A 15,569-nucleotide genomic window follows, 5' to 3' on the forward strand; every position below is an offset into this window, starting at 1 on the left:
AGTTTATTTAGAGGATCAAGTCAGTATTTTATTATCCCTAAAAGTAAGGGCTACAACCGAGGTGGCTTTTCTCGCTAGGTAGCAAAGGACTGTCTTCATCTAAATAACATGTCAGGTATTCCTTAGTTGGCATATGTCAAGAATACCTTCAGGGATGTAGGCCTGAGCCATCTTTTTAATGTCCTATGAAATGTAGGTCCTCGCGAAAAGGAATTGGTAAAAAAAAGGTTTCTTACACATAGGGAGGAAGTAAGAATTATTAAAATACTCAATATGCCTTCAGTCCTCCAATATGGGCTTCTCACAACCACTGAAGACTTGGAACCATACCTCTTCTGGATAGAATATGCCAAACATAGATTTTATCTCACACAGTTGAGATTAGGCAAGGTTCATTTTTTTGTGGCATTGCCACAAATGGGTACTTGGTTCCCCTCACTTCCATGCTGTCCATGCAATGGGGTCTCTACTCAATACACAAAGTACTTTGTATCTCACACTTTCAAATCTCATTTTTTATGTCCTAGTCTATGTGATATGAATTGTAAAACGCATCAAGATAGTTTTTTTATCTAGAAAAGTTAAACTCGCCCTTACTATGTTTCTCAGTTATTTATTTTATTTCCTCTGCTCTAAAATTGAGACTGAATTACGTTATGTGAAGATGGTTTATGCAATAATGAACCTATAAATGAAATATATGCCTTTTTAAAATTTTTATATCTTTTAAATTGTCTTTTAAATGATATTCTGACTGTGATATGTCTAAAATGTCTGTTTTTCTTTTATGTGCTTTTATGGTCACATTTGATTGGATAACGTTTTCTGAACTGAATCCAATTGGCTCATTCTTAGGTTTTCATTAAAAAAAACAGGGGAGATGACTAGTATGATGAGTCAGAACATTACGTGCTTTTAGATGTCAACATAATCACAATGAGATATGAGGGTAGTGAGTACCAAGCTATGGCAAAAAATAACCAAACGTTATACTTGACCTTTAAGGCTAACAATTCCTTTTTGTAGAAATGTTTGTTGCTCGTCATCAAATCTATGAAGGAAACTATAGCAAAGTGAGCTTGCATGTTTAGTTTGCATATATTGTCCACTTTAAGCAGCAAAAAGTATTCCTTTTGAATGTCACCACACATCTAGTCAATCCGAAGAAAAGTATAGGGTCATGTTTGAAACTGACCAGGTTAGGAGGATCAAAACATTTGGCAACCCAACAAAGGTTTCCTCTTGCATGTTTGTGTCTGGTTTTCAGATTATTTTTTCAACATGTTAACCCCTTCAGCGCGGCGCGGATTACCGCGCTGTGCTGAAGGTTCTATTGCGCGGGCGGGGCCATGACAGAGCGGTTCCGTCATACGCACAGCGCAACCGACGCGCATGATGGAACCGCTCCGTCACTCGCATCGATGTGGTTAAGAAACATTTTGGTATTGTTTATTAGGTGTTATCCTTGTTTATTATTGCTTAGTTGTAGAAAATAGATGAACAGGCAATTAACATGCCTCCTGCATAACTTAACACTGTACATTTCCAAACGTTGGTGCATTTTTGCTCTGGGTTTCTATGCCGATTGCTTAATCTAAGCCTCTTTCATGTTGTGGATGATTAGTACCAACCTCATTGAACTACCACTGGCACATGAAGTTCAAACAAACCCCATGACCTTCAACTGCTTCTTGTTTCTACAGACAGCAGTCATCATCACCATTCACCACTTCATCTGCAGAGGGTTGGAGGAAGGGAAGGGGAGAAGAATGGTGAGCTGCCTCCATTTTTCATTGCTGCCTGTGTTTATTTCCACATCTTCATGCTGAGATCACATATATTTGTCCTTTCCTACTCACCCACTCACAATGAAATACAATGTAAAGTGAATCATTGAAAATAAATAACTAAATGATGCTTTTGATACCTAATCAATATATGGATGGTGTAAATGCTACATGGGAACAATAAGAGGTGTTTACATATAAAATAAAATTCACATACTAACTGTATGTATTACACATCAATTTATGAATGATATGAATATTACACTTGGAACATAAGAGATGTTACCATATATAATATAACCAATGCATGAACTGTATGAATGATACTTATGAGACTTAATCAATGTATGAACGGTATTAATGATACATATGAAATGTAAGAGGTGGTACCATATATCTTATAACCAGTACATGAACGGTATGTATGATACATGTGATAAACATTCAATGTAAAATTTGTATTAAAGATGCATATGAAACATAAGAGGTGTTACCATATATAATATAATCAAAACATGAACAGTATAAATGATACACATAATACTTAATCAATGTATGAATAGTATTAATGATACATATGAAATGTTAGAGGTGGTACCCTATATAATATAACCAATACACGAATGGCATGAATGATACATTAAATAAACATTTAATGTATAAATGTTATTAATGATGCATATAAAATACACATTTTGCGATCATACATAATATAATCAGTACATGAATGATGTGAATGACATGTGCCCTTAATCAAAGTATGAATGGCATTAATGCTACTTGTCAAACATAAGCTGTGCTACCATATATAATAAGTCCATAAACCGTATGAATGATGATACATAATCTGTATTTAAATGGTGTAAATGATACTTATGAAACACGTGTTGTGTAAAAATCTATAATGTTATTTGCTCTGGTGGCATGTTAAAAATTCCTTGAGGCCTGGCTTGTAGGGCAATTGCCGTGCCAATGGGCTGGTCTGAAAAGTCAGTGTGTGGGCCATTTTCTCTTCTGTTTTTTGGTCGTTTTCTTCTCTTTTGGGCCATTTTTAATGTTAATGTAGCTGACATTACCACAAACACTGCCTACAACAAGCACAAATACATTTCTTCCCACACACCTCACAAAACCCCGCTATCAAGTGTCTTTACAAGTTCAAACGGCCCCAATTTGGAATTGTGGGCCACTTTGTTAGCTATGTGATTTACTAATGGGACCCTTTTATTTTGGTGCCCAGGCCTATTTTCTGTCCCAGTCTGACCCTTTGGTTAACATGTATATTTTTTCATAACATTGTAATCTATCTATTTATCTATCTATCTATCTATCTATCTATCTATCTATCTATCTATCTATCTATCTATCTATCTATCTATCTATCTATCTATCTATCTATCTATCTATCTATCTATCTATCTATCTATCTATCTATCTATCGTCACTGAAAACACAAAGGTTAAAGTGATGTTATAGTTAGGCCTTGTAATATTGTAAAAAATATTCTTTTAAAACAGAAAACACTGACATTCTTCAGTTATAGTATGCTGTACTAACTTTAACTTACGCACCTGCTATGTACAGCTTATGAACTCACATACGACATGTTCAATTACATTATTGATGACATCACTGATAACATCACTGATGGCATCATTCAATAAATGTGACAGTTTGACGCTTATCTTACAGGAAGGCTAATATAGTCCTAATCTTATTGCGGCTTCTCGTAGTAGGGCGTTCATCTCCTACGGGGGCCTTGGATGTCTAAGGGGAGTGAGCTCTCCATGGAGGGGTTCTGCAAAGGGTGAAGACAGTTTGCTGTATGTACTTTTCTACTCATGTCTGGTTCATTGCCCACAAGATGTTGGTTATCTACAAAGGGTTTGGTATGGGGCAAAGGCTTTGCATTGAAGTAGCTTGGCCGCCTACTAGGGTTTGGCTGTCTGAAGGGAGTGAGTTCTCGATGAAGAGTTGCTTACAGGGCTACGACCATGTGTAGCAGTAGTGGTTTGTGTGTTTGATTTCCCACATTTGGTTGGTTATCCACAAAGTGTTTTTTACAGGACGCAGACGGTGCATAGAAGGACCTTGGTTGACCTTTGGGGGCTTGTGTGACTGAAGGGTAATTAATGCTTTACTTGATTATGTGCTGTTTAGTACTTACGCTCATATAGGAAAGGCTGTAGTAGTTATAGAGTAGTTAGAACAGCAGTATAGCGGATGATGTCATTAGTTATTTCACAAAGGATGTCATTAATGATATCACTGAACATGTCATGAGTGATGTAATGTGTGAGAACATAAGCAGTGCATGGGGGCGCTAAATTTATAGTTAGATCATATATATATATATATATATATATATATATACACATATATATTATCTACTGGCGGTCGCCAGTAGATAGTTATAGTTAGGACCGTGTTTCCATAGGAAATCCGCACCATTCTATTTGGAATAACTTTGGCGCCGGTTGACGAATCCTCGCAAAATTTTCAAAATAGGTGGGGCGCTCCGCTCCGCTCCTACCCTGAAAGTCTCGGGGTGATTCGTCAAGCGGGGGCCGAGAAAAAAGGGGGGTCCCAAAACACGTTTTCCCCATGCATTTTTCCATATTTTTATATAGATATATATTTATATTATATATATATATATATATATATATATATATTACCTACTGACGGTCATCAGTAGCTAGTTTTAGTAAGGACCAAGTTTCCATAGGAAGAGCATTTTTTGTTTTGCTTATAACTTTGGCATCGTTTGATGAATCTTCATGAAATTTTCCAAACTAATTCTTTGTTCATATCAGCCCCTCTGTTAAAAGTGTGGGAGTGACTCATCAAGGGGGGCTGAGAAAAAAGGGAGGTCCCAAAATGTGTTTTCTCCATGTTAATATCCATAGGAAACTTTAGACAAGACTACAGGTTGAACGGGTGAACGGAATTACCCCAAATTTGGCAGGGGGAAGGGCCTTGGTCTAGAAAGCACGCTTTTGTTTATTTGGTGTAAATCCGTTCAGTAGTTTTTGAGAAATATCAAAATTTACAGATATCAATATTTGGGAATTCTGCCATTTGATTGGCTGAGCCGTTACGAGCATGAGCTTGCTGCTTATTGACTGCAAGTGATGCGAGCGGTTGCATCTAGGAAGTGTTGGCCGCCATTTTGTGATTCTGTCGAAGCAAGTAAGGGGAAAAAAGGGCGAAAAAAGTAGGAAAGAGGAGGGTAGGAACACTGTAACCTCTGTGGGGTGTTTAGGATGTGCTATAGAAGGGGTGCGAAGCGAACTACTCATACTTACCGGTCTGAAAGTGCTGGGTACGGAAATTAAGTGAGGTATTGCGTAGTCTAATGCTGCTAAGGTGAGCTGCTGCAGGAGTCGGGATGAAAGCGTGAGCCTAAACTGTGTGTCTTATGGTGTGAAGTCATGTGCCCTGGCCGCTGCAGCACACCTGTGGAAGTAGTGTCAGCATGTGTTTATACCTACTAGGACAAAATACTGACTCCTACTGGTTTGAAAGTCTTGGAGTACGGAAAATATGTGAGGTATTGTCTAGAGTCTCATGGTGCTAAGTTGAGGTGCTGCCGGAGTCGGGGATGAAAGCGTGAGTCCAAACTGTGTGTCATATGCTGTGAAGTCAAGTGCTCTGGCCGCTGTGCCACATCTGTCAAGTAGTGTCAGCATATAGTTATACCTATTCGGAGGAACTTTTGTTTTGAACATTGTAACTTGTGTATGGTGCTTAGGGGGTGTTATACAGGTATTGCAAAGGTAAATTTGCGCGTATAAAATCAATACGGTATTTGTAAAGCGCAAACTACTCACCCCTATGGGTCTGAAGGCCCTCGAGGCCAGTGTGGAAATTATGTGAGCTATTAAGTGAGCTATTGTCCAGAGTCACATGGTGCTGAGCTGAGGTGTCCAAAGGTGTCCTTCATAAGCATTTCCAAACTTACCCCAGTCAATGTGCCTAGGTCATTTCCACCACAATGCACAATCATGAGGTCAGGGTGTGGAAGATGCAAAGAGTTTTTAACCAAAGGTAACAATTGGTGCCACTTCAATCTTCTCTGTGCAAACCATTTAATGTCCACATTTTGTAAACCTAGGTCTAAGTCAATACGTGTGTGTTCTGCATACCTCTTGCACCAGAAAATATAGCTATGTCCTACGATCCACACTAGCATTTTGAAGGTATGGCTGGAAGGTATGGAAAGATGTCTGTAGCTCATGCAGTTCCTTGGTAGAATAAGAGATATGTTTCAAGATGGGTAACTATTTTTTTTGCCATACAAAACGATACGTGATTGGGAAATGAAAAGCATTCTTTTTTAAAAGTAGTGTGCATATTTGTTTTGTGGAAAAGCATCTTTGTAATTGGTTAAGAAAAAGCAGTTCCAACGTGGAGCATATATCATAGGATAAAATTTGCTCAACTGAACCACACCTGCTACTTGAATTTGAAAGGCACTGTTCGAACTTAAAGCAATCATGAATTTTTAACCTGCACGTGCCATTAAATGTTCGAGAAAATGTTGCAAAAAAATCTCGTTAAGTTTAAAAAAATTGATGAACTTTTATCCTGCACGTGTTGTAGAATGTTCTAGAAAGTGTGTTGATAGAATACGTTGCACATCTGACTTCTATGTGTTGTTGAATATTTAAAAAACGGTTTATATGGAAAATTAAAAAAAACACAATAGAGAGAAGTTTTGAACCTTAAAAGAATCAAGGAACTATTCTAATTTGCTCTTTACATGTATTTATGTGTGGAGCAACAAAATTATAGACACAACAGCACCAGGAAGAGGAAGAAGCAGGGAGTGGGGGGACGGGGGGAGATGGGCAGAATGGCACACATGCACAATTAAGTACAGCACAAGTATAGACAAACAATGGCCAAAATGAAACACACCAACAAGGAGCACAAGTCACACAACCCGCCAACATCACACCACTGAACGAGCATAGAAGTGAAAACCACGCTCATTCATACAGGATGTGTACAAAGGCCGGTCGTTGGTGTTGTGGGATGTCTGCAACTGTGGTCATCATTGATGAGATGCCCAGCACGTGGCTCATGGGCGAGTTCACTGTGTGTTACATTGCCAAACAGCTGCTCCTCCCTCCCACACTTTTCTATGGTGCGCTGTTGTATCTCGTGCACTCGTACGGCACATCATTGTAATGCCTATTCGCGCATGTCCTGCTACATTCAAACTACACTATCACAGTGCCGTTTGGAGGTGGTGTATGCTACTTTACAACATCGAGTGCTGCGGCCCTTGCGTCAGGCCACACCAGAACACAGAGACACACTTACCGCACTTCCTGTATAAGGACATGTCCGAGACACCCCGTTCCCCTTGCCGGATAGGCACACCCCTGCGCTGACCTGTGTACTCCGGACCAGCACATGCCGGTTGTGCATGCAGGAGGATGAGTGCATAGCTACATGTCCAGGCTCACTGCCAACGCTGAGGTGACAGCACACTGTGATGTTGCAGGGCTCGTGCCGATCATGCTAAGACAATGACCACAGGGACACACTTGCTCAGATGCAGGTGTGGGGGGCGTTGGTGGTCCTGGAGTTGTTGCGATGAGTCTTGTGGCCCTCACGGGTATCCCTGTATCATGCTCATTGACTCTATGGCACCTGTAGGTGTTCTGGTGTGGCTCTTGGCTGTGTTTACTTTCATGGTGCAGGTAGCCGTCCTGCTTAACGCCAGCAGAAAGCAGGTGTAAAATCCCTGGTGCTAACGTGGCTTATCACCGGAATTTGATTCGCATTGCAGTTGGTGTGAAAGTTGTGATGTGATTTTTTTCGTGTGCAGAACAATATACAAACTGAGCAGTGAATTTCGTCAAGATCCAGCACCTGACGCACTATTCCCAATCAATATAAATACAATGAGATTTCTTAATTGATTTTGTGTGTACACTGTAAGTGCAGCCACTACCTTAGTGCAATTCAATACAGGATTTTAGTATTTAGAATAAATCGCAAAGGTGCACCTCGTGTCTTTTTGTACAGGAATGGCTAGTCTGCATTTCATTATCAGCACTTTAATGGAAGTACAGTTGAGATAAATCTAACACACTATTCAGAAGTTGGTGCAAACTGCAGACATCACCAGTATTCCCACGATAAGTGCCCCAAAATTTAACACCGTGGTGGACTCCATCAAATAACAGTAATAAGAACAAGAAAGAGTCACTTAGAGCCGCCATTTTAGTTAGTGCGTGCTCTAGTGGTTGCAAAGGGTCGATGCTTAAAATGCGCACTGCGCGAGCGCTTGTTGCTCCCAGCATTTCAGTTTGTGCCTCCATGTAACTTGGCCGCATTTCTCTGCAATTCTGATAGAAAAGAAAATCCCTTTATTTTTAACACCACTTCTGTAATCTTTGTGCTTTTAAAACTGTGTGGGGAATTTACCTGGGGGGATTGTATTGTGAAGCTCTTGGCTTCTACCTCGTGCTTTCGTCGGCCCTCACTTCCTGGTGGTGCCACTTGGAGCCGCCATTTTAGTTAGTGCGTGCTCTAGTGGTTGCGAAGGGCCGAGGCTTTAAAATGCGTACTGTGCGTGCGCACAGCGGTTGCGCCTAAGGCAAGCCCATCTGTGCCCGTCAGCGTCCCGGAAGCGGCCAGCGCCAGCCATTATGCCGGTGACGCTATTTTGAATCCCGTCAAACCCACTCAGTATAATTGTAAGGAACTGTTAGCACTTAAATAGTTCCCATTCTTGCATGAAGTGTGGACTTGCCTTATCCCTGTCCCCTATTCCTTCTGCGGAACAGCATGGGGTCGGTAAGGTGCCGGCCACTATCAAGGCAGCACTTATCAATGCTCGTTCGATGTCTAAACATTGTCAGGACATCTTTGAGCTGCTTACTGATGCATCTCTAGATACTCTCTTTTTGACAGAAACTTGGCTCACGCAGTCCTCCTGTCCAGTCATTGAATTGGCCATCCCTACCGGCTTCAAAATCGCCCGTGCTGATCGGAAAAATGGGCGGGGGGAGGTGTGGCAGTTGTGCTCAAAGAGGAATGGGAGTGACTTTTTTCTGAACTTACGGACTCTCCTGAAGTGGAAGCTCTGGACTTTTGCATAAAAGTTTCCCCCATTACTGTTTTGGTGGGATTGTGCTGTACCGCCCCCCTAGCCCTTTCGGCCCTTTCCATAAGTGGTTGGACACTTGGATCTTACCCAGATCTCTGCGTTACTCCCATTTTTTGCTCCTCGGGGACTTTAATATCCACATGTACAACCTTGATGGGATTGATATGCGCAACTTTCTAGCCTTGTTGCACTCCGCCAAACTTGTTCAATATGTTTCCTCTCAGACTCATAGTGGTGGCCATACGCTTGACGTAGTTTGCTCCAGCCTGCCTCTGTTGGTGAACCCTCCACTGCCCGTCACTTGGTCTGATCACTATTTAATTTCCTCTTCCTGGAATATTGCCAAAGGTCCCTCCTCGTCTAGGCCTCGCTGTGCTACCCATAGGGCTCCCCATAAGATCGATTTTGTAGCTCTGTGCACCGCGCTTGCCGACTGTCTGCCACACCTCCCGGAGGATATGGACTTGGCTCTGGGGCAGTTCAATAACTGGATCAAGAAGGTGGTTTGTGATCTTTCGCCTCAGGTCAGACCTCGATGCCTTAATATGCCACTGTCCAAACCCTGGTTTACGCCTTTGCTTAAATCCCAGAAACAGCAGTGCAAAAGGCTTGAAAGAAGATGGAGACAGAACTACAATTCATCTGATGAGATGGAATTGAAAAAAGCCCCAAAAATTTACTATGCGGCAATCACTGCTGCGAAAAGATGTTATTATTTGGGACCGTATTGCCATGTCGGGCAACAATGCCAAGGCACTATTTAACATTGTAAAAAGTTATGTTTCTCCTAAAGCTTTGTTATGTTATGTTATGTTATGTTAATAACAACTTTTAAAGCGCACGGTCACCCGTAGGTTTCATGGCTCTAATCATGAGAAATGTCATGGCAGAGTGACTATGCATAGGCTTGCTCAAATAACCAGGTTTTCAAAGCTTTCCTGAAGCACAGGAGGCTGTCACAGCTCCTGAGTGCCAGGGGGAGAGAGTTCCAGAATTTAGGAGCTAGATAGGTAAAGTGGCAGCCTCCTTGCCGTTTCCGTTTGAAGGAGGGGATGATTAACAGGTGGAGGTGGGCCGAACGGAGACTTTGCAGGGGTGCGTGCTTTATGATCATACTACTGATTAATCTGGGGATTTTGCTGTGCAGGGCCTTAAAGGCTAAGCATCCAGTCTTAAAGGCTACCCGTTGAGCCATCGGTAGCCAGTGAAGTTTCAGGAGCCGGGGCCTGGCTGAGAGCTATTTAGGCTGTTTGTGGATAAGTCTTGCTGCCTGATTCTGGACGATTTGTAGGCGTTGACAAGCTGGGAGGCCAAGGTAGATAGAATTCGAAAAGTCAAGTTGCGAGAGGACCAGGGCTATGAATAATGTACATACACCCTCTCTTATCTGGTGCGAAGAGCTTTCTGACTTCTTTATGACTAAAGTTAGATCACTTCAACTGCTCTTTGATACACCAGCAGCCCAGACCATGCAGCTCCCTGCGGATTTCTATTCCGTTTCTGACACTGAAACTACTTTCTCCTCTTTTTCAACCATATCCCTTGAGGAGTCTCTGGCTGCCCTGACCTCTTTAAAGTCTGGTTCCCCTCTTGATCCATGTCCCGCAATAAATATGGCCCGCAGAGCTCAAGTCATTAATCCCCTGGTGAACCAGCTGATTAACACATCTTTAGGGTCGGCCTCGGTCCCTCCCGCATGGAAGCAGGCCATGCTGGTCCCCCTCATATAAAAGCCGATGCTAGATCCTCATATTCCCTCCAGCTATCGGCCTATTTCTCTGCTTCCGGGCGTGGCCAAAGTCTGTGAGAAACTTGTGAACAAACAACTTACCGCCTATATTCAACAACATGGCTTGTTGCACCCTTCTCAATCGGGTTTCCGTGCTTCTTACAGCACTGAGTCTGCCTTGGTGGAAATCTCAGAGGCCATCCGGGAGTCATTAAATGCCTGGGGGCAGGGCAGTTTTGGTCCTTTTGGACCTATCTGCCGCCTTTGATACTGTCCCCCACGCTCTCCTCCTGGCCTGATTGCAGAGGCTTGGTATCATCGGTGCCGCATGGGAATGGCTAAAATCCTTCCTTGACGGTAGAACCCAGCAAGTGTGGATCCCTCCTTTTACATCTACCACCCAAGCTGTTTAAACAGGGGATCCCTCAGGGATCCATACTGAGTCCTCTGTTATTTAATCTTTATATGACCCCTCTTATCCAGCTAGCTGAGGACTTTGGCGCTAAAGTAGTAGCATATGCTGATCATACCCAGCCTTTGCTCACCTGGAAAAAGCACGAGTCCAGAACGGACCACGTTAGAACCTGCCTGTCTGCGGTGTTCAACTGGTTTACTTTGGCCCAGCTGAAATGCAATGAAGATAAAACAGAGATACTGTTTTTTGGGGATTTCCCTTCTCTGTTTTTTTATGACTGTTGGCCCGCTGATGCCCCGCGACCATCCCCTTCGGGTTTTCCTGTGAAGAACCTGGGGATCTGGTTTGACAAAAAACTTAGTTTTAGTAATCAAATTGACTGGTACCTGTTTCAGCATTTTGAAGATGCTCGGAAAACTTCTGCCCCTGTTGGCTCTTTCCACCAAAGAAACAGTAATTAGGGCCTTGGTCACCTCCCGTCTTGATTATGCCAATGTATTGTATGTAGGTCCCCCTGGCTACCTAATGGATACATTGCAGGTAGTGCAGAATGCTGCTGTGCGGTTGCTGCTGGACCTACCCAAACATACTAGCGTAAGGCAACATCTCCGTAATTTGCACTGGTTGCCGTTAAAAGCTAGGGTCTTGTTCAAGGTTTTAGTGACGGCCCATGCGGCACTATACGAATACAGCCCAATGTACCTGAGGAAACGTTTTTCGTTCTATGTCCCGGGCAGACACTTGCGTTCCTCAAACCCGTGCCTGGCCTCTGTACCCAAAATTCGTCTGAAAAGAAAGGGTGGCAGGGCATTAGTGAAAACATATCGGAGTTCTTTCTGTGATAGATACCCCTTTGACGCTGCCTCTCCCCACATCAGCAGGTAATGCACCCTCTTCACACATTACCATCATACCCCAACAATCTTCTTGGGCCTGGAAGTGTCCCTGTGCGGTTGGAGAAAGAAGAATCTTAGTCATGTATAGATTTACATATAAAACATTTCATTCAAAGAAAAGAACAACAAATAAGACTGAAGGGAGTCTGGTGCTGTGGTCGCTGCAATAAAGTTGGGGTCACTGCCTTTCATGACTCAGGACACAGTTACACATGTGGGATCGGCTTGTGTTAAAGAGGGTTAGTGGGACTACGTGTCGCTGGCCTTGCATATCGAAATATGCCTCACTGATTGAAGGGAGTGTGGTGCTGTGGTTGGTGCCACGGACTTGGGGTCACTGCCATTCAGGACTCAGGACTCAGGACACAGTTACACATGTGGGATCAGCTTGTGTTAAAGAGGGTTAGTGGCACCAGAAGCATTGACACTGTATGAGCCTGTGATGATGCTAGGTGTGGACAGGCCGCACTGGGAGCAATGTGGCTTGGCTACTGGACTGCGTCATGTGGAATCAGGACTCTATCTCAATTGTGAGGCATGCTGACCGTAGTGTAGGCCAGAGGTAGCAGTGAGCAAGGGCCCACAGCCACGTGCATACGTTGGTGGCCGCACAGGCCTGCGTAGTGGAGGTTCAGTGGCACCATGTATCGCAGGCCTTCCATATGCAAATACCGCTCACTAATCGAAGGGAGTGTGGTGCTGTGGTCGCTGTTACGAAGTTCGGGTCACTGACGTTCAGGACTCAGGACACAGTTACACATGTGGGATCGGTTTGAGTTGAACAGGGTTAGTGGGACTACGTGTCGCCAGCCTTGCATATGGAAGTATGCCTCACTGATCAGAGGGAGTCTGGTGCTGTGGTCGCTCCCACGGACTTGGGGTGACTGCCATTCAGGACTCAGGACACAGTTACACATGTGGGATCGGCTTGTGTTAAAGAGGGTTAGTGGGACTACGTGTCGCCGGCCTTGCATATGGAAATATGCCTCACTGATCAGAGGGAGTCTGGTGCTGTGGTCGCTGCCACGGACTTGGGGTGACTGCTATTGAGGACTCAGGACACAGTTACAAATGTGGGATCGGCTTGTGTTAAAGAGGGTTAGTGGGACTACGCGTCCCGGCCTTGCATATGGAAATATGTCTAACTGATCAAAGAGAGTATGCTGCTGTGGTCGCTGCCACGGACTTGGGGTCACTGCCATTCAGGACCCAGGACACAGTTACATATGTGGGATCGGATTGTGTTAAAGAGGGTTAGTGGGACTACGTGTCACCGGCCTTGCATATCGAAATATACCTCATTGATCGAAGGGAGTCTGGTGCTGTGGTCGCTGCCATGGACTTGGGGTCACTGCCATTCAGGACTCAGGACACAGTTACACATGTGGGATTGGCTTGTGTTGGACAGTGTTAGTTGGCACCATGTGTCCAAAATTCAAATTGCGAGGTCTGCTGCCCGCAGTGTAGACTGCTGAGTGTTCGTTTGTACTTGAAAATGAATTTGGTGATTATACTAAAGCTATAACTGATATAAATACTTTTCAAGAAGAAAGGATACTAAAATGGTATTATGTAGATTTGAGGCCTGTAATAGTTACTTGCCTGTTGGACTCTGTAGTTAATGAATGAAGAAATAATTTTCATTGTGAGCCCTACTGAGTGCAGTGTAGGCGTATGATAAAAAGATGAAAAAAGTATAGAATACATTGACGAAGTGTTGTATTTTCTGAGTACAATCTTGTTGTATGGAATTAGCATTTAAAATTGGAATTGTGAGCTGTACTGCCTGTAGTGTAGACTGCTATTCCATGTTAGTTTGCATTTGAAGATTAATGGGGTCATTGTGGTAAAACTATACTGATATAAAAAAAAAAATCTTGAAGCGAGGATACTAAAAGGATAATATGTAGGGTGTAGGACTGTGATAATTAGTTGCCTACTGGAGTCTGTAGTTGCAAATGGAAATACCCCTCACTGATCAAAGGGAGTGTAGTGCTGTGGTCGCTGCCACAGACCTGGGCTGACTGCTATTCAGGACTCAGGACACAGTTACACATGTGGGATCGGCTTGTGTTGACGAGGGTTAGTGGGACTACGTGTTGCCGGCCTTGCATATCGAAATATGCCTCACTGATCGAAGGGAGTGTGCTGCTGTGGTCGCTGCCATGGACTTGGGGTCACTGCCATTCAGGACTCAGTACACAGTTCCACATGTGGATTGTTAGGCTTGTGTTGAACAGAATTATTGGCACCACGTGTCACTGCCGTTGCATATGGAAATATGCCTCACTGATCGAAGGGAGTCTGGTGCTGGGGTTGTCTCACGGAGTTGGGGTCACTGCCATTCAGGACTTAGGACACAGTTCCACATGTGGGATCGGCTTGTGTTGGCACCATTTGTCGCCGGTCTTCCACAGTGTAGGCCAGAGGTAGCGGTGAGCAAGGGCCAACAGCCACATGCATACGTTGGTGGCCCCACCAGCCTGCGTAGTGCAGGTTCAGTGGCACCACGTGTCGCCGGCCTTCCATATGGAAATACCCCTCACTGATCGAAGGGAGTCTGGTGCTGTGGTCGCTGCCATTCAGGACTCAGGACACAGTTACACATGTGGGATTGGCTTGTGTTGAACAGGGTTAGTTGGCACCACATGTCGTCGGTCTTCCACAGTGTAGGCCGGAGGCAGCGGTCAGCAAAGGCCCATAGGCAGGTGACGTTGACTTGAGCTGCACAGATTGGGAGCATTTGGTCTTCTTAACCCATTATAGTCTCTTACAAAATTTGCGTCGCTACTAATCTTGAATTGTGAACTGTGTAACCCCAGTGTAGGGCGGAGGCAGCGGTCAGGATGGGCGCACAGTCACGTGGCTTTGAGATGAGCTGCTTAGTTAGTGGCACCTGGAGTACTCAGAGTGGGCACACCCTGCGATGATACGCGGTCCCGGTGGGCCGCACTGGGAGCAATGTGTTTTGTTTAATGAATTGTGCCTTGACGCGGCCACGTGGTGATGATTTATGGTGCAGTGAGATAGTAGCACCTGAAGCACACAGCGTGCACACCCTGCGATGATACATGGTCTGGGCGGGCCGCACTGGGAGCAACATGTCTTGGGAACTGGACTGTGACATCTGCAATCGCCACTGCAATTGAATTGTGAGCGCTGCTGTCTGCAGTGTAGATCGAAGGCAGTAGTCGGTACAGACATAAGTCTGTGGTGCTGTGCCGCTGCGTTCGCAGGGGGCCTGTGTCGAGGAGGCCCGCGGTTATGGTGGTGGCCATGTGCCAGGGTGAGGGCTGCCGCTGTGACAGACTAGTTGGTCTTCCCTCAAGTGAACCACGCCTAGGGCCTGGCCTATTTATTCATACTCCTACGCTGGAGTGGCGTACGTTGGAGCAGCCCACTCCGCTTCCGCTTCCGCTTCCAGGGGGGGACAACACAGCTACATGACCGAGATCTTCTCCACTGCCGGAGGTAACATGGTTGCGTCCACTGTGCACTACACTACAAGTATCAATAGTATATCTCCACATGGACAGGTTTGTGCTTTGCATAGTGAGGTCTGTGCAGCACATCAGCGTTACACTTGGCATTGTGTGCTTTATTGTTGATGGGT

General features: G+C 44.3%; 1 protein-coding gene across 3 annotated transcripts in view; it reads left to right on the forward strand.

The window, feature by feature from the left end:
• The window catches only part of SHISA9 (shisa family member 9), a 1,213,953-nt gene that overhangs the window by 932,868 nt on the left and 265,516 nt on the right, over positions 1–15,569 (forward strand). For 2 of the 3 annotated variants that reach the window (XM_085632113.1, XM_085632111.1), the window contains exon 5: positions 1,704–1,772. The exons of the other annotated variant lie outside the window; for it this stretch is intronic. In XM_085632113.1, coding sequence (XP_085488239.1) covers positions 1,704–1,772 — 69 coding nt within the window. The remainder of the gene's footprint in view (positions 1–1,703; positions 1,773–15,569) is intronic. 3 annotated transcript variants of the gene reach the window in all.

The sequence above is a fragment of the Triturus cristatus genome, chromosome 10 (assembly GCF_964204655.1).
Source record: "Triturus cristatus chromosome 10, aTriCri1.1, whole genome shotgun sequence".
In the NCBI taxonomy this organism is placed as follows: Eukaryota; Metazoa; Chordata; class Amphibia; order Caudata; family Salamandridae; genus Triturus; species Triturus cristatus.